The sequence below is a fragment of the Lissotriton helveticus genome, chromosome 1_1 (assembly GCF_964261635.1).
Source record: "Lissotriton helveticus chromosome 1_1, aLisHel1.1, whole genome shotgun sequence".
Classification (NCBI taxonomy): domain Eukaryota; kingdom Metazoa; phylum Chordata; class Amphibia; order Caudata; family Salamandridae; genus Lissotriton; species Lissotriton helveticus.
The window spans coordinates 1257236636-1257256338 of NC_136057.1; the positions used below are offsets into that span (position 1 = coordinate 1257236636).

At 44.0% G+C, this 19703-nt stretch overlaps 1 protein-coding gene across 1 annotated transcript in view; it reads left to right on the forward strand.

The window, feature by feature from the left end:
* MUC19 (mucin 19, oligomeric) overlaps positions 1-19703 on the forward strand; it is a 1331159-nt gene that overhangs the window by 195463 nt on the left and 1115993 nt on the right. The window contains exons 33-34 of the mRNA XM_078649731.1: positions 17331-17480; positions 18428-18522. Of these exons, the coding sequence (XP_078505857.1) occupies positions 17331-17480; positions 18428-18522 (245 nt within the window). The remainder of the gene's footprint in view (positions 1-17330; positions 17481-18427; positions 18523-19703) is intronic.

Here is a 19703-nt window from a genome sequence, read left to right on the forward strand (position 1 = left end):
CACCAAGAAGGAAAGGAGATCACGGTCAGACCTGAGGCAGTGTCGGGTCCAAGGGGCCCTAAGGTGACTCAACAGAGCAAATTAGACAGATATGCCCAACCTAAGTCGATTACACCAGACCAGCCACCCAGTGACAAACAGGCGGCCGCAAAGGAGGGTGGCCCAAATGAGCTCACCTTAAAGGATGTCATGGAGGCAATCTCGGGGGTCCGCACGTCCCTGGAACAGAGGATGGATGCAATAACGTTAGAGGTGACACTTATCAGGGCAGACCTAACCAAAATTGGTGAAAAGGTGAGGTGGATGGAAATCCCTACCTCATGCTTACTTGACGATTCATCACAAATGCAACGTGACATAAAAGAGCTGCAGGACATCTGGAAGTTCGCAATGGAGAAGCTCGATGATTAAGAGGGTCGCACTAGACGAAACAACGTGCATATTATTGGTGTGCCTGAGAGGGCGAAGGGGCAGGCAACCAATCTGTTTGTTGAGGACCTCGTATTTAAGCATATCGTATAACCAAATAGGGGGTCACTGTTCCGTCGGTGGGGGTGCTGTGGAGTCACGCGTACATCGAAAAGTGAGTTAGTAGGAAAACAAGGGAGTTAAGAAAGATAGGACTAGGTCTGGGACCCTCTTCATGAGGGAAGAAAAGACTCTTGGCTCTTGTTGCCCTGACACACCCCGAAAGATGTCATGCTTCATCATCTGGTGGTTTCTCCTTGTCGGGCCAGTGCTGCAATGCCCTACTGGTCCCCGGAAGAGTCACTTTGGTGGACATCTTTTTAAGAGAACAGCCGTAAGATGAATGTGGGTATGTGGATCGGATCCTATGTGCACAATGAAGGTGTATGTGAGTTAGTGAGATAAAAATGGCTAAGGGATAGCGGAAGAGGAAGTCTTTAATAGTGTAGGTACCCTTGTCATGCTAAAAAACCAAGAGTTTGTGAGTTACGTCTCTGGGTAGTAATGTACCCTAGGTAACTATAATGGTCTGGTCGACATGTTTCGCGTCAAACGTTTATAGCGATCATATGCGCTTCATCAGGACCAGTGTTAACTAGTGAAAAGTGCAGTGAAAGAATACAGGTGCTAGAGGTATACTAGCCCCCATTATAAGTGGAAAGAGCACAGACTGTGGATACTACAGCGCTGCTTCCACTAATTAGTTGATCTACTCCTAAAGGAGACCTAAAGTGGCATGGAGAATTACTCCATGGGCTTCGGCGAAAGTATCCCCGTAGTTTCACGGGGGTTTAGTGGTAACCACTTGCTTCTAAGCACCTACCCCACCATGCGCCGGCCCGGATCCTACTTAAGCACCTGCAACCGAAGAGTTTGTCTAAATTCTTTGTGGTTCAGAGGGCCCACAGAGTACCTGTGGGGCATCCCAAGCCGGGTGCCCCTCCGCGTCCCATCCTGGTGAAGCTCCTGAAGACCAAGATGCCATATTACAGCACGCAAGAGTGGCCCCACCTCTTAAATACAATAATGCAGAAATCACCCTTTTCCCGGACTTCACCCTTCAGGTACAGAGGCAAAGGCTCTCCTTCCTCGCAGTAAAGAAACAACTAAAAGACAAAGGAATCAAATACTCAATGCTGTTTCCGGCCGTCTCCGGGTGGAGGCCGATGGTAAAGTCTGTTTTTTCAGCCAACCTGAAGAGGCTGCAGAGTGGCTGGAGGCTTGGAGGGGGGCGAAAGAGCATAACGTTCGCTGAAGGCAAACCTATTCCAATTGAGGTAAGGGCAGGGCTGAGAAAAATATGTGCTCCCAATTGGATTTGACATTTGGCAGGTCATATCCAGCATCTGGTGGTATATTACTATTTTCTGTTCCATAACATTAGAGTTTTGTGTTGTGAAACGTTAAGTTTATCCTATTCTACACCAAGTTAAAGATAGTCCACACCACAGGGGGGATTAGCTATAAGTATCCACAGGGGGGGAAGCGGAGTGACGGAGTAGCTCACCCCACACAAGTCTACTTTTAGTTCCCGGTTGGGAGACAGGCACTCTGCATAGTTGTTCAATGGGTAGTTTTAAGTCCAGAGTGCAGGGGAGCAGGGAGAGGGGTAGTTGGGTGGGGGATGGGTGGTAATTACACTCACAAGTTCAATTGACAAGGTTGATCCGGAGACGATGATACACACCACAGACCACGCTATCTACAATGAGTACCTATTGGGGCAAGAGTCTTAAACTCCTGAGTTGGAATGTCAACGGCTTAGGGAACAAGGTAAAACGTTTCATAGTCCTACAACACATTAGGCAACACTTCCCAGATGTCGTGCTACTCCAAGAGTCCCACCTTGTGAGAAACACCTGTAAAGCCTTAAATAGATGGGGTGACACACTAGTGACTCACTCTGGCTTCTCCATGGGTTCTAGAGGGGTTGGTATCCTGCTTAAGCGTTCCTTCCCACTCTCCATAAAACACTCCTGGACCGAAGAGATGGGTCATTACTCCGCGATTTCAGAGCAGTGAGAGGGTCAGACACTCACATTGATGAGAGTCTATGTTCCACTGGGCCTACAGGGCCATACCTTCAAGGACCTAGGGACCATCATGCTCTCTTTCCCAGAGGGACACATAATGGTGGGAGGAGACTTCAACTCAGTGCCATCAGGTCCCCTGGATCGGTGTCCACCCCGTGACATTGGTTCCACATATAGATGGCTTCCAAACTTTTTGGGGGCTAAAATGGACTGAGGGGGGGGGGGGGGTAGACCGTATATCACTGTATGCGGATGACATCCTGTTGTACCTCGCCTCCCCCAGAAAGTCGCTCCTCGTAGTACTTTACTTCTTTACAAAATTTGGGAAGAACTCAGGATACACCATAAACTGGAGCAAGTCCCTCCTATACGTTTTACACGGAGATCCTCCTTCCCCACCCCGGGGCTGCCCGATACAAGTATCAAAGGTGAGATTCTAATACCTGGGTATCTTCATCACCTCAGACCTTAAACTCTGTTATGAACGCAACCTCCTTCCTTCATTGCAGGGACTTAAGTAACATATTGCAAGCTGGAAGGCGCTGCCCCTCTCATTGCTGGGATGGGCGGTGCTTTTTAAGATGATGGCACTTCCACGCTTCCTCTATGCTTTGCAGAATTTCCCGCACCTGGTGCCGGCGAGATATTTCAGGGAGATAGAGAGCTTACAGAAGGAGCTACTCTGAGACGGCCAACCCTGGATAGCATTGCACAAACTTGTACTATGCTGGTATGACTGGGGCATTGGGCTTCCGGTCATTAAAAAGTACTATATTGGACCGCTCACCTGGCAGCCATAAACCACTGCACATATCGAGGCGGGGATGACCCTGGTTATAGAATGGACAAGTGGCTGCTCTAGGGCGGAAATTACAATAGGGCAATTTACTCCTGACCCCGACGATATCCCTCAACAGGACCAACTAACCACTCAGTTCAGGTCTGGCACGCAGTGAACCAGAGTTTGGGGTGGAAACAGAAACGTACGTTAGCCAATCCCTTATGGGATTCGGAACAGTTGGACAACTTGGGGAGATCTAGAGGATTCGACAAATGAGACCTCATTGGGATCGCTAAGATCGGGGACATTTGGGTTAAGGGTGAGGTGGCGTCATTTGGCCTACTCCAGCGTTAAAACAAGCTAGCCTGTACTGAGTATTTCAGGTACCTCCTGGTACATCATGCAATAAAGTCACACCTGCCGGCGGGCACCACCCCCCACCCCCAGAAAATTCCCCACTAGTTGACAGGCTGCTTGATGGCTATCTCCCAGACAAAGCAATTTCTCTGACCTACAAAAAGCTAATAAACAACAGATGGAAAAACACAAGAGCACTGGGAAGAGGACAGATTAGTGCTAGATGGGGAGGAGTGGCAGGAGGCTGTTACCTACCCAAGGGAAGTAGCGAACTCTTCCAGACTGCGCCTAATCCAACTCAAAATCTATGTCTCAGGGCCCATGCTAGTACAGATGGGAAGGGTGGCTGACGGAGTGCAAGAGACGATGTGGCTCGATGGGCACCTTTATGCACATACTATGGGAATGTAGGAGTGTTCAGAACTACTGGAAGAAAATTCTTGACTGTATGGGAGAGGTGTTAGACACTGGGATTGGGCAGGAAGCGAAACGATGTTTGTTAAATGTGTGGGAACTAACTGACTTGAACAATAAAGATAAACTATGGGTTCATCTGGGTTTAATGCTGGCTAAAAGAAATAATGCACAGCTGTGGGAGGCAGAGGTGTTGTCAAGCTTGAATCCTGGAAGGCGGATATAGACTGGTGCATGTTAAGAGAGAAGACGGTGTATGTTTCACGTGGCTGCCCCAAAAAATGGACTGCTATATGGGACAAATGGAATGCATATAGAGGAAATATTTGTGCTCCCCCGGATCTCCCCCCCATTGACGAACCACAAACACCTTAACTACTGTACGTTATTATGTCTCAGTGGAAATGCTCTGTAATGTGCTATCATCAAAATTGCGTTGTCTGAGTAACCCACAGTCTCCAAACATAATGTTGAATTTGTTACTGTTAATAAAAATAATTAAAAAAAATAAGAAATTGGGTATGGTACAAATCACCTGTTAGCCTAAATCTCTCATTCTGTAACCTAGAGGTACTCCGAGGCCAAAGCTGCCAAACTAACTAGGAAGCATGGTTACTGGAAGTGACCTCCCCAACTATGGGGTCCATTAGGATGGCGGACGGACATCCTATCGGTCATTGGGACCACCCGCCATAAGGGCGGGGGTCCCGTGGGGGGTATTAGGATGCGCCCGCCACTGTGGCGGGCACATCCTACATTTTTAGCATTGTGGCGGGCGGTGCTGAGGGTACCGCCGGCCACAATGCTAAAAATGCACAAATGCATTTGCATTAAGAAAGCGGAAGGCACTGCGCGGTGCTTGCCACTTTGTTAATGCAAATGCAGGGGGGTAGCACAGGTACCCCCCGTGTGCACCCCCACCTCTCCTTCACTCCGGGGGCCTGCAGGAGGCCCCCGAAGTGAAGACCGCATGCCTTTCCGCCACGGAAAGGCATCTATTCTGGCCCATCCTAATATGGCTGGCGGTGTCTAATAGACAATGCCACAATGTTAGACCTTTTCCGCCCCGGTCGCAAGGCGACCAAGGCTCAAGAGCGGCGGACGGCCTTTCCATCCGCCGCGGTCCCCCCGCCATACTAATAAGGCGGGGGGGCATTTAGGTGAGGATGGCGGGCGGATTGCCCCCGCCAGGCCGGCGGTGGCTACCGCCAGCCTGGTGGGGGCAATCCGCCCACTATCCTAATGGGCCCCTATGTGTTTTGAAAATTTGCTCTGCAGGATATGGCTGGACCACTATCAATTGAGTGTGCTCATGCAGGAAGGTCTTTCACTAAAACACTCTCCCCAGTGCGGACCAACCTGTAAGAGTTTCCACCTGTGCTCGGGCTAGATCTCTGTTTTCTAACAGTATTGCTTTTTAGATTGTTATACGTAAAATCTGACATATATTCTCTGGAAATTGATTTGAGGCCTGGCCAGATCATCAAAGGTGTGTCAGGGTACCAGCAGGTGGAACTTGTATGCCTCTGGTCTGGATTGAACAACAGTCCAATGTAACAATTTCTTACTATTATGTTAAGGACTGTAGATGAAAAAGCACAAAAAGTCTCACTACAGTTAACTTTTAACCAAATTAGAACAGAAAATTCACCTTTGCAGACCTTTCATTTTTTTTATATTAATTTCAGTATATTGTAGAACAAGAACATTGATTAACGAAATTTCACACTGATTAGGGAATCTGGCAAAAAAGATCATGAGCACTATGGGTGCAGCTAGCTAGGGGTGATGATAAGACATTTAATACTTTATAATAGATGCTGAAAGATACAACAGCATTGATAATACAGACAGCTAATACATTTCATTATATCATATACATTATTCATATTTCGAACGACCTGGCTTCTGTAGCTGAGAGGTTTAATCGTTGTATGTCTAGCATTAATAGGTGAATGAAAGAAAATGCCTTAAAATTAGAGCTGACAAAAGGGAGGTATTGGTGTTTGGCACACAGGGTTTTGTTTGGTCAAACATCTGGTGGCTGGAGGTTTGTGAACCTCTTCCCACTCCGGTCAAATCAGCAAACAATGTGGGTGTTTTATTTAGCAATACCTTGAGCTTTGACCCTCAGGTCAGCCACACTACTAGCATCTGTTTTCTTATCACCGGCACCCTGAGAAAGATGTTCTCTGATATTCCAGGAGAACTGCACCAATCAGTCATTATCAGATTAGACGACTCACAATTGAATTACTGCAACTCATTGTATATATATATATGAATGCATCTTGTCTGAACAAACTTCAAGTTGCCCAGAACGTGGCTGCCCGACTTATTCTTAACATCCCGAGGCACCTTTCAGTCAGAGACAGGATACGTTCCCTCCACAGGCTTACGGTCAGAAAGAGGATTATTTTTAAGGCTCTTTGCATGGTTTTTCTAGCACTGCATCAAAAAGGTTCCTGCCAACTTTAACAAACATCGGCATATAAGCAATCATCAACCAGTTCAGTATCAAGATATGCATGACAATTAGAGGCAATACTTTTACACATTACACACAGAAAGGACCATTCAAGGAGGAAGCAAATCATCAAGTTCAATACTCTGTGGGGGGAAAGCAAATGTCTCCACGATATGAGTTCCAAGGGGACCATATGCGGGACCACTTTTTAGGACATCCTCGGGCAATATACACTGTCTTTACTCTGAACATACACCAGTCCATACTAGTCTCCCATGCCTCCAGTGTGGGGGCGGTTGCTGCTCCCCAGGCCTGAGCTATATTTCTTTTGGCAAGCATGAATCCAAAAGTGGCCCATTGTGTTTGGTGGGTGTTAAGGTCAGTCGGTTCCCATATGTTCAGCAGGCATCTGCGTGCTTCAGGGTAAATGGCGACAGTGAGGACTGCCCTCATCACTGCATGTATCTCCCTCCAATTTGCTTGAATGAGTGTGCATTCCCATATGATGTGCATAAAGGTGCTGACTTGGCTGCATCTTCTGCGACAGTCCCCTGTATCCGCTCTCCCCATATGTACTAATCGGGGGCCAGTCATATGTATCCTATGCAGGATTTTAAGCTGTACTAGCCTTAATCGAGCTGGAATGGCCACCACCCGAGGGGAAGATATCGCCTCCTGCCACTCCTCATCATCCATCTCTATGCCATCTGCCACTCATTTCTGCCGCAATACTGCGAGAGGATCTTCCATGTTATGTATAGATTTATTATAAAGTAAGGAGATGGTCTTATCCGGGATGTGGCCATTCAGTATCCTGTCCTCTAACGGGGATGATTCAGGAAGGTACAGGCCCCTTGGGATGAGGGAATGTAGTGCATGGCTAACCTGTCTGTAACAAAATAACTCAGTGTCAGCTAGCTCGTGCTGGCTCTGGATAGTGGCAAAGGGTTACACCTCTCCCTTCTCCCATACATCTTTAATTTGGGAGATGCCAATCAAGTTCCACTTATCAATTCCTTTTGATGTCCATAGATTACCCAATTGTGCCAAATCCCATGGGGGGGTAGCTAGCGTCAGTTTACGTTCCCATCCAAGGGACCTATTTGCAGCGTGCCATACACTGACTGAGTGTCCAGTGGGGCCTGTCAGTCTAGAGCGGTCAGGTTTCGAATAAAGAGATCTATTATAATTTCCTCCTGGGAGAAGCCACTTATCGATCCAGTAGCCTGGGTCGTCAAGGCCACTGTATGTGCCATGATTAATAGCTGCTAGGTGTGCAGCCCAATAATATTTTTTAATGTCTGGTAGACTGATGCCACTATCTTATCATTTTAATGTAAGTTTACCCAAGGCTAGGCGTGGTGATCTGTTCTACAATAAGACTCTATGGAGGTGTTCAATTTCCTTGAAATATTTCAGGGGGACAGGATTGAGTGAATTTTGTAGGGCAGAAAGAAAATTGGGGAGGGACATCATTTTAAAAAGAGCTGCCTTACCCAGCAGAGAGAGGGGAAGAGACTTCCAGCTGGCTATGTCCCGTTTTAAGCGAAGCATTGGAGGAACTAGGGTTTTTTCATATCGAAGTGTAGGGTCTAAGGTAAGAAATATTCGCAATATTAGAATCCCGAGGTACTGACCTGAATTGGACAGTTGCGGGGCAAGGTGGGTAGACCTCCCTGACGGACATATAAATGGGATTTAGTCCAATTAATCTTAGACCCAGAATACCTGCCTAACACTGCCAATATGTCCAAGACTGCTATTAAATACTGTTTGGGATGTGTTAAATAAAGTAAAATATCATCCGCATAGAGCGAAATGCGATCCTCCCATTCAGGTGACCAAGGCATACCTCGAACAACTGGATCCCGGCGTATCAATGCCGCCAGGTGCTCCAATGCTAGTGCAAATAGGAGGGGAGAGAGAGGGCATCCCTGACGGGTACCCCGGGTCAAAACAAAAGTGTCTGACTTTGTATTATTGACCACAACTTGCGCCATTGGCTTCCAATATAGGATCCAAACCCACTGAATAAATACCTGGCCGGACCCCAGTTTTCGGAGGACAGCTATGAGATAGGGCCATTTAATAGTATTAAACGCCATGGTGGCGTCCAGGGAAACAAGGACAGCCGGTTCTAGGATCGTGCCCACTCTTCCTAGGACCCCATGAACTCGGCGCAAATTTAACACCGTGTTCCGGTGTGGTATAAACCGGATTGGTCTGGGTGTACCAGTTCTCAGATTATTTCAATTAGACGATTAGCTAAGACTTTGGCAAGGATCTTAGGCTCAGCATTAAGGAGGGAGATTGGCCTATATGAGGTGCAATCTGATTTGGGATTGCCTTCCTTATGGATGGTTACTACGTTGGCTATGTGTTGGTCCATTGGCAGCTCACCTACTTCTCTGCTTTCCTCGAACATGCCCTTGAGATATGGAGACAATTTATCTGGGTTAAGTTTATATAATTCAATTGGAATGCCGTTAGGGCCAAGGGCTTTCCCTGAGTTTAGTGATCTGATCGCCTGCGCTATTTCGTCTGCCATCAAGGGGCTGTCTAATTATTGCTGGTCCGCTGATGAAAGGGCAGGGAGTGTAATGTCCTTTAACAATTCAGCAGAGTCTTCTGCGGTGCAGGGTGCCACTGCGGTATACACCAGATCAAAATGTCTAGCAACGCGATTCGCTATTTCTTGGTCAGTAATGCAAACATTATTAGCGTCCTGCAGAACTGGAACCAATCTGCTTGCCCACTCACGTCTATCAAGCCAAGCTATCAATTTTCCGGCTTTACGTCCAGATCATAAATCCTAAAAAGTTTCTCTCTACCCAGCGTTTTAGCTTTCTCTGTCACTAGCGCCCTGTATTCCTCCTGTTTAAGATGCAACAGGTGGAGCGAGTCTGATGTGGTCGTTGTTTCCATGTCTCTCTCTCTAATTGGTAGATCTCTCCCTCTATATTAGACAATTCCTTTTGTTATTCCTTCTTCTATACAGAAATTAGGGACAGAGCTTCCCCCTAATCACTGCTTTGAAAGCTTCCCAGAGTATCTGGGAGGAGTCTACCGTACCCGTGTTTTCATCCAAATAAGTGTCCATCTCCTTAGTGAGTTCCTTATGAATTTTTGGGTTGCCAAGATACCAGGGATTAATCGGGACCACCCTACCCACCCTAACCTGATGCAGAAGTATATGTACCCATACCGGTGAGTGGTCAGATATGCCCCTAGCTAGGGCCTGATTTCATGAATATGTGAGATTTGGGGGCTAGGGAGCAACATGTGATCTAATCTGGATAGGCTGCAGTGGGCCCAAAAGTGGAAAGTGTCCTGCCAACTTAACTCTCTGTTCCACTGGTACACACTTAGCAGGCTTCTCCTTCCACAAGCAGGTGCTGTTTCTTAGATTTCGTAAGGCTAGATGGGGAGGATGTTCCATCTTGGTGGCTGCTGCCAAAGTGTGGAATACTCTGCCTGCTCATATCTCGGAAGTTGATTCATTTGCCTTTGCAAAAAACTTCTGAAATCATGGCTTTTCTCTTCCCATTTCATTTAGCCACTTGGGGCGATTTTTAATTGCTTTGGGGTGCCTTCTGCTAGCACTTTGACACCTCATGGTATAGTGCACTTTATAAATTCTTTTCATTTAATTTCATATTCTCCGCGGTGTGATGTGCTGTTTATTGTAAGATGAGTCAGGTGTGAGAAAGACTTAGTAAAGTGGGTTGTAAATTGTGTTGATAACCTAGCTGCAGGAGGTTTTCCTTCCTCACCCTTCATACAATGGAGAAAGATGAATGTAGTTTGCCATGGATCTCATTCTACTGGTGTGTTCCAAATAGGTCAAAGTACTCAAACCACTTTGCATCTTTTCCAGTGTCAGTTCCTAAGGATAGATTGTCATTGGGAGATGGTGTGGGAGCATAATGAATAACAAAGTATGTAGTTTGTGTATGGCCCCATGTTTCAAGTGTGAAGTTTTTCTTAATGAACCAGGAATGGCAATGGATGTGATATTAGTGACAGATCAGATGGATATTGGCAATCATAAAGGTAGAGTAATGTGGGTATTACAAGCCTATGTAGTTTGATATAGGCTGGTAGCTACCTAACCACCATGAAGTTTTTAATCACCTATTTATAAAACTAAGTTAGCATGGGATTCAGGTTGCAGATTTGGCCTGAAACTGCTGTAGATCATTTAATCAATACATTCATGAATACAAAATACATGAATACACAAATGGGCTTTTGGTCATCCTCTTCCCTCATTGGTGTATTTAACAGTCAATCACATTTTGCCTGAACCCACCAAAGCATGCAGTGTGAGACAATAGGTCATCTCACTGCAGACATTGGCCCTCTTGAACTGTGAGTAAAAGAATTTGTCCTAACCACATTTACACATCCTCCAGAAAAAAAGAGCACTGGTGTGACAAAACCTTACTTTGCCAAGACTTTATTTTTACATTCTTTATCTTTTTGTTTTTTTAATCCTCATGGGTTGCAACCATGCCTGTCTTCTGGTTATAGAAATTCAAAACCAATAGTGCCTTTCCTTTGCACCAATAGAAATCAATATATCATTCTTTATTCGAAGCCAGCATTGTCCATAACAGATACAAGCATATATAAGCAAGTTTAACGTAATGCATGCTACATTAAAAATAGTCATCACAGTTTAAAAACATAACAAAATAAAACAATTAAAAGTATTATAAAACAGTTATTGTCTCCAAGGTGGGGAAGAAAACAGTAAGGTGCAATATCTAGTTGGTCTTCCTTAGCTTCACCACCTTAGTTAAAAACATTGCCACAGATATGCATATAAATTGTGTATGTCATTGCTGTAGGTATAAGAAAGCTGGTCTGCACTGAACACAATCTCGACCCTTCAGTAATGGGAAAATGTACTTCTATATTGGTTCCTGGTAAAAACCACAAAAAAAGACAAGATGTAAAGCTGATTGATCAGAAAAGTGGTCACAGGTACAAGGTTGAAAGTTAAACACATCCCTTACCACATCCAAAAAAGCAAAGTACATATGTATTGTGTTTAGTTGAAACCTGGTTAACAGAAATCGATAAAACCTACTATTCTCCCAACACTGATAGGGCTGAGTACCAGTTTGAAACGATAGGATGACATATGCACAGACAGATTCTTTACCAATATTAGCCACAATGCGCTCATTGTCTAACAGTTCCAACAGGGAGATCCTCAGGTCTTTCCTACTAACCCTACATAATCCTTGTGGATCCCTAAAAAAATGTTGTTTGCCCAACTTCATACAAAGTGAACAAAAAAGCTCAAGCCAGGGAATTCCTTTAAACCCATCCAGAGATTTGTAGTCTCTGATCAAATCCCAAGTTAGTTCAGCTTCTCGTTTTGACCGGACTGCATGCCATAATAAAAGAGGGGCTATTGAAATTAAATCCTCAATAAGTTATATGCTTAGCTCCTTATGACAGATATAATTTGAGCAACAAGGTGCAACAGCTGAAAGCTTCTTTAAATATTTATTTTTCACTACCTGAATAGAGGCTAAACAGGTGTGACCCCAAACCCCAATCTCATAGCAAACATCGGAGATTGATTTACTTTTTAAAACAGTTTGCATTTTCTTAACCGGCTTCCTTCCTAGTATTGCAGCAAACCTATCCATAGGGTTTAATATAATCGTAAAATACAGGGCCAAAAATGCACACAACCCAGTGGTGCAACAAGCCACTTTGCTGCATTGCGCTGTGTGAAAGGGAAAGGGCAGGAATGCACCGGATTTACTATTATATGGCACATGCCTGTCCTTTCCTAGCACTGGTGCACTTTTGGCTGCCGATCCCTAATGCAGGTCCCCTTGCATCATGTTGCAAGGGTGCCTGTTTCTGTTCTTTCTAGGACCAAACCAATGCTCAGAGGCATTGTTCTTTGTATAAGTGTGCTGCAGAATGCAACACACTTAAAAAGAGGAAACAATGGAAGAAGTAAGGATATTTCTCATTGTTGCTTCTCTGGTAGGGAGACGCACAATTCTGATGCATTTGCAGGTGTATGAATGTTGGTAAGTCTGGGAATGTGTCAGAACCCATGGGCGGATGCATGGGAAGACCCATGCTTCACCCTTGGAATTCCTCCCTACCACAGATTAACGCAAGGCAGTGCATTCCTCTAGATATATGAAGCCACTCAGGGCCACGTTAGGTGGCCTTGCATGGCTTGAAAAATTTCATTTAGATTTTGCGTTGCTCTTGGGTCTGCTTGCATGGTGCAAGCGCCACACAAAACCTTAATAACTGTGCTCTGCAATTTCTTATTAGTCACATGCATATACCAGGAATTGGAGGAACCAAAATTGATCCCCAGAAAGGAAAATATGTTTTGTCAGTATGATGTTTTCCCCATGGATAAAAAATGCCCTTGCCTTTTATATTGCCAACCCCACTATCATGACATATGACTAGCCCTTATTAACTTAAGACTCTCCATAAAAGACACAAAACTATTCAAAGACACTGTAGTGCATTACCAGTAAGGACCAGCGTCGTCCAGAAGCATCTTGCACAGGTAAGAGTGGTGGGGTGGGGTGGGGGCGGGGTGAGGGGTGTTGGAAGTTGACAGACGACGGGATAAGTAATATTAAATAAATGAATAAAACCACCTCCTTTGCCATTTCCGCATTGCCGCATCAGTGATGCGGCGAGTGCAAAGTCAGTGGTTTTATTTATTTAATTAATATTACTTATCCTGTCATCTGTCGACTTCCACCACCCCCCACTCTGTGTCACCGCTCGTACCTGTGCGAGCCACCACTGGCGTCATTGGCATATAATAAAATGGGGGGTGGGCGAGAACCTATATACGGGACATCAGTTGTTTTAGCAGACATAAAATTGTCTATGCCATTCATATATAGGGTAAAAAGAAAGGGCGCTAATATGCATCTCTGTCTTACACCCCTGCCCACTATGAAATAATTAGTAGAGTTGCCGCTATGACCATAACGTATCACTGCTGTAGTATCGGTGTAAAACTTATGAAGAAAATGAATAATACACATGTTAAACCCCCACCTTAGATCAAAAGTCCCATAGCGATTAACTAAATCAAAAGTGGACGTGAGATCGATAAATGAAAGGTACAGTCTGCTACTTGGCAACTGTGGATTTATCAATAATGAGAGCTAAATTGAGACATTCTTTGGTTGTACCGATCCCCTTTCTAAAGCCATATTGAATACCGGAGATAGCTTTATGGTTCTGTGTCTAACCTCACGTTTATCCTAAAGTATCCTTCCTGCTACCTTCATTGAGGAAACCAAAAGCAGAAAAGGTCAATAGTAGGCTGGATCACCTTTATTACCTTTCTTAAAGATCTGGACTATAACAGATTTCCTCCATGAGGGAGGAGGGCCTACCTTAACAATGGCATTCAGGACATTAGTGAGAAGTGGATACACCCTATAAATAAATCCTGTGTGACACTGTCTGGACCTGGGGCCTTGCCCGTAAGCCAATCTTTGAGGGGCGCTATAACATCCTTAACATCAAAAATCAAGCCCTTCACTGCACCCTACTCAATGTCCCTATTGAGATTTAAAGAATCCTCTAGACAAGGGCATACCTCCCCTGAGAAAGTACCAGAGGAATATGAGGTCCAATCAACTGAAGAGATATTGAATACTTAAGTGGGTCCTTTGTCCTTTCATAAAAGTTTATTATTGACTATTCTCCAAAAGTCCACATTGTCACCTTGCCTACTCGCTTCCATGAGATTCTCCCATGCTTCCTTCTTAAACATTTACTTCCTTTCCAGTAAAGTTCCCATATAAAGTGCTCTACACAAATTTAGGACCTCTTTATCCCATGGAACGGTCTTTAGGGCCAACATCAGAGCATTATGCACATTTCTGCAGTCATTATCAAACCAGTCCTGTTTCTTAGATACTCTCGATGGTCACGCTAACTGGGATTTGATATGCAAGACAAACAGACATATATCTGTACAATTACTTGCCTCCTGGTATGCTCATTTAAGACTTGCTCTATATGTGCACCACAGGAGTTGACCAACTCACTTAGAAATTTCTCTTAAATAATTAAACCCTATTTCAATGCAACCCATTCCATCTACTAACATTCAAATCTTTCCTAATATTGTTTCCCTATCCTTCACAAAAGGAATATCAAATGTTACAATAAGGGCATTATAATCATTAAAAAAAGTAGGAAGTAGTTCTTAATGAAGAGGCTGACATTACCCCACGCTAATATAAAATCAATAGTGCTTGAAGTACCATGGCCCACATAAGATGGCCATCCTGTCACATGTGAGCTTGCAAAGTCTGAGGTAAACAATAAATTATGCTTGATTAAGAGGCCTCGCACTCATGGCATATACCCTGCAGTCATGGCAGGTGTCCCGCAGTCGTGGTGGGCCCTTATACTGCAGTTACCCATTGTGGAGGTCCCGCCACGAGTGCAGAGGCGCTTTGTAAATAAGGCCCACAATATGCAAACCACCCCTATATTTATTCAGAAACACCTCCATTGTATTATCAAAAGTGTAAACGAGGTCCACCACAGAATTATGAAAGATATTATTATAAAAGTTCATTACCAAAGGTTTCTCAGAACTTTCGATTCATAACACGTCAGTTGATGATAAGGGAACTCAATCTTGTGTGTCCCACACTACCTTGCATGTTGGCTGCTAGAAGAATGGCCAAACATCTTTTTGGCCTGCCCTTTTTTGAAGGCAGGGGTTACAAAGTGTAATAAAGCCTTCCACATGGAACACAGTTGTTTGCCTGTTACAGTTGATTTCTTGGAGGCAGACAATTAGGAAGCTTTGAATATGTGTACTCCATTCATTGTTCACAAGTGTTCTCCTAGCACCGGCCACATTCCAGCTCAGGATACTAATGCTACCCTCTGATAGGTGCAGATTGCCTATCCCAGACTCTAGTCACTGCAAAAAAATATTATCCTTGAAAGGATCATCAGGAATCTCAGAGCTGCTGCCCTCATATGTTTCTTCTCTTACTAGCAGCTGAGATGGTCAGTCTTGTTCCATCAAGTTACCCAGAGGAAGAAAACGATTATGGGTGGGCTGGTGCCCTGCAGGGATCGATTTGGCATTTAAGACAGCCTTCTGATAGTGGGAAGATGGAACATGGAGAAGGGTGTTAGGAGGTTGGTGAGGTCACTAAAAATACCACTGGGGCAACACAGAGATGCCATTAGGCCTCAATAGCCTGATAAAAAAGTAGGTGCCCTAGCTACATGAAAGGCTGAGTTAAACTTTATCACAACAGAGTAATTGTGTGTCTTTTTCAGGCTGATCGATTCATTTTGTTCTCTTAACCATGATTATTCCATTTGTTTTATATCCTGAACTCCCAGCTCTGATACTTATCCAGTGTTTGACTTCATTGGATAATTTCTCCCATCCTTCATGCTGGCCACCGGCCAGAGGACAACCCCTTTTAAAATAATAAGAAATCACATGCATTCAGAAGTTAAATGTAATAAACTATCCACATTGTCCACCTGTTCCAGTCCACTTGAACCTGGACCAACTCCAGGCTTCTGTTCATGATTGTCATTTCTACCAAACATAGTGGACTCTCTAGACTCTAGGACAACAAACTGATATATGCCTAGTGGAGGGCTAGTTTGGACTGGTCACCCCTATCAGTCCTGTTTCTTTAGACCATTGAGAGTCCACCTCATTAGTTAGCAATTTAAGGGAGGCTTCAATTGACTCTGATCTTTATTCTTAATTACTGGTGTAACCTCTCTCTACCAGAGGCCAGGGTGGCAGAAGACATATATTTCCGCTTATGCCTGGTTTATGGTCCTTTTAAATTCTTGCCCAAAGGTGGAAGCTCAAAGGTATCTAAGGAAGGGGAATATTCAATCACCAGAGAAGCTTCCATTACACATGGATTAGCAGCAGCCTGTTTGCTACAAGCATTGTGTACAGAGGTTGCCTCTACTAAGTACCTCCTAGAGCATTTGCAGCCAGAATCATTTCCCCCCCCGCTTTCTTTACTTTGACTTTATATAGTCTTTTATAAACATTGTATATTTCCTTGTCAAGGACACCCATAGAATTTGTAAGAAGGAGGCACTATTTGAAACTCAAGGGATTACCTTATTCCTCATCTGGCATGTTGCCTTCCACTTCACCATGATGAAAAGTCACAAAGACAAGCAGATGAACAGAGAGTGGGTTCATCTCAGCCTCTGTCAGGCATGGATGGGCACATATGGGCCTGCTTTTGGGCCCTGTCTTTGCTCGGTTACACATCCGGGAGAATCACATGCTGCAGGTCTCCAAAGAGCTTATGAGCACATTTCCGCATGGGAGCCCCTCCTCCTAGGATCAGTTATGGCTACTGGGGGATGGAGTCCATCACCAGCAGCAACAGCAGAGTGGCAAACATGGCATCCCCAATAGAAACCAAATTTTCCTGCACAGTGCGTCAAAGCTACAAAGGGTTTCTACACCTGGTCTAAGCTAACCAGCTCGCTAGGAAGCAACCATGCTGTTCTATTAAACATATATGCAATTGTTAATGTTTTTTAATTAATTTAAAACAGTTATTCCGGCCTCCATATCTGGGCAACTGCATGTTTTCTGTTGTTTTTTTAATATTTGTGGGACATGCATGCCGTACAAACTAAAAACAAGCTAACCATCATATTAGCTTGCTTATGCCAGAACTAATTGCTAGGCCAATGTGTTATTTTAATTTGAAAGTTTCTCCAAACTTATTGTTAAATTCTAAATCTTTTTTATCTAAAGGGCTCTGCGGATCCTTTAACAATAAAGCCAGTGATGACTTTACGTCCAGCAGCAACATAGTGGAGCCTTCTTCTGAAATATTTGCAGATTCTTGGAAAACAGAGACATGTCGCTTAGTCAGTCCTCCTTCATGTGTTAACCTGGATAATGGTAATTGCTAGATGGACCGTATGATTCACATTAATTGTGAAACTGATGATATGCTAAAATATTAGAAAATATGTGTCTGACATATTTATTCTCTCTCAAAGTAGAGCTCTGAAAACCAAATTGCTATATTCATGTTGAATGTAGATTGGTTGTCAGCTTTCACTTGACTTAAGCGAAGACAATTTTTGACAAAACATGCTTCTGCTGAGATTAATGATAATTTAAGACGATATTAATATATTTTCGTAAGTGTGCTTTTTCACAGTGTGTTTCCCAAAGTCACAGAGTAGATTGCCTAAAGCTTTGGAAACCCTGTTCATGGGCAGTGTTTACTCTCTCAACACTGGCCAAATATTGATGTTTGGGGGTTGTTTTCATAGTGATGCACTCTGCAGAAGGGCCATGCCCTTCCAAATGCAGTGATAGTCCAAGACCACCCCCCAGTAAGAATCTCCACCAGGCGCAGATCCCATTTGCATTTCTGGACAGTGGCTCCCTAAAACGTAAATCCCCGTCTACCATTCTCTTGGTGCTATTACCACTTTACATAATACTGGCCAAGAGCTCCAATTACAAGCAAAGACTGCTGACAAGACATCCTTGAGTTTGTGACCACTCACCTCCCGGAACCCTTTTTTAGGTTAACATCCTGCATGAACTGTAGTGGTTTCAATTGCTGGTTTGGATTAGGAACCTTTTAGGGCTGAGTTTGGGGTTTGGGGTTTGGGTGCTTTAGGTGAAGTGATTGCATTGTCCCAGCTATGAAGGGTTTCAAATTTGTCACAGAATGGTATAGCCTGTCCTTTGACACACACATTCTGCAGTTAGAGGAAGAGACCACATCTTCCTTACTGTTCCTTTATAGATGTTACTCTTAACCACTTACACTTTAATAAAGGCTAGTAGATATAAGTATTAACATCCGCTTACCCAACTTCTTTTCTTAGAACATTATGCTGAGGTAAATTGTGTAAAGCTTCGAGAGCCAGAAGGGATTTTCGCCGTGGGCCATACTGCTGTGGATCCGACTGATTTCGTTGAGGTACTTTAAACAGAGAATTTCTTTTGGCATGGGCAAAGTGGGAAATTGTCCAGTACCCAATCCTTCAAGTAATCTTTCTCTCCATGTATTACCCTGCCGCAACCTTTCTCCCTTTCTCTGCCTACCTCTACCTTTGATTCTCTCTAACCAGAGTTTAATGTATTATTTAGTATTATGTGGTATCATGCTAGATTTAATTAGCAGAAAATGAGCAATTAAATTTAAAAAGTGTTTCTAAACAAGGATCCTAAAATATGTCCTGACTGGGGCTCCAAAAATCCTTACGTTTACACTGTTAAAGTGCAGTTGATATTAATGTAGCGGCAGATATTACTTGTGAGTGGTCTTTTAGCTATTAGGCAATATAACATAAATGGAACAAAAAGGCACTTAAGTCCAAACACCAGTTCATCTCTAAAGTGGGATCAAATTCAGAGGTGCAAAGAGACAAAAGGTGCATGTGAAATGAGTGCATGATTTCACAAATTTGTAGAAAAAAAATATACTCATGAGCTTCATCCCAGAGAATAATAGGTAGGTGTCAGAACCCCTTTCACCAGAGCACCGGGCACGCAGAGACTACTGCTCCAAGCGGGTGGTTGAGTTATTTTACTCCTGATGTTCCATGGCTCATCTACAGTGGATCCCGATAAATTGGTCCAAGGACTGCTTCTGCACTTGACTCACAGTGATAGCTGTGATCAAGCAGTCAAGGATCCCCGGGGAATGTAGATATATGTCAGTGAACACAACTTACAATTCAGAAAGTTCAAACAGTTCAAACAATAAAACAATAAAATAATGTCTAGCCAAATACTTGCTTTCCTTAGAAAGAGTAGTATTTTATTTCAAACTACACAGGGAATGAAATGCAACATTCAAATGCAACTACACTGTCACACCCTCCTTTGTGTAACATGCTCAGGGTTATTCCCCATTCTTTGGTGACCGCATCAGGAAATGCAAACTATTAAGTGGTACTCAAGAGTTCTGCCTTTGGATCTTTGAGGAATATAGTCAAAAGTGCAGCGCTGTTTAAGGGTGTTCCCCTGGAGCCCAACTTGCCAAGGGAGTTCAGGGATTTAGCGTTTGCCGTCCAACTCACACCTGCGAGTGCTGATCATTTTTGAGCCATTGAGGTTCTCGCAGCCCTTCCGTTAGTACCAGTGGGAGAAGGCTCT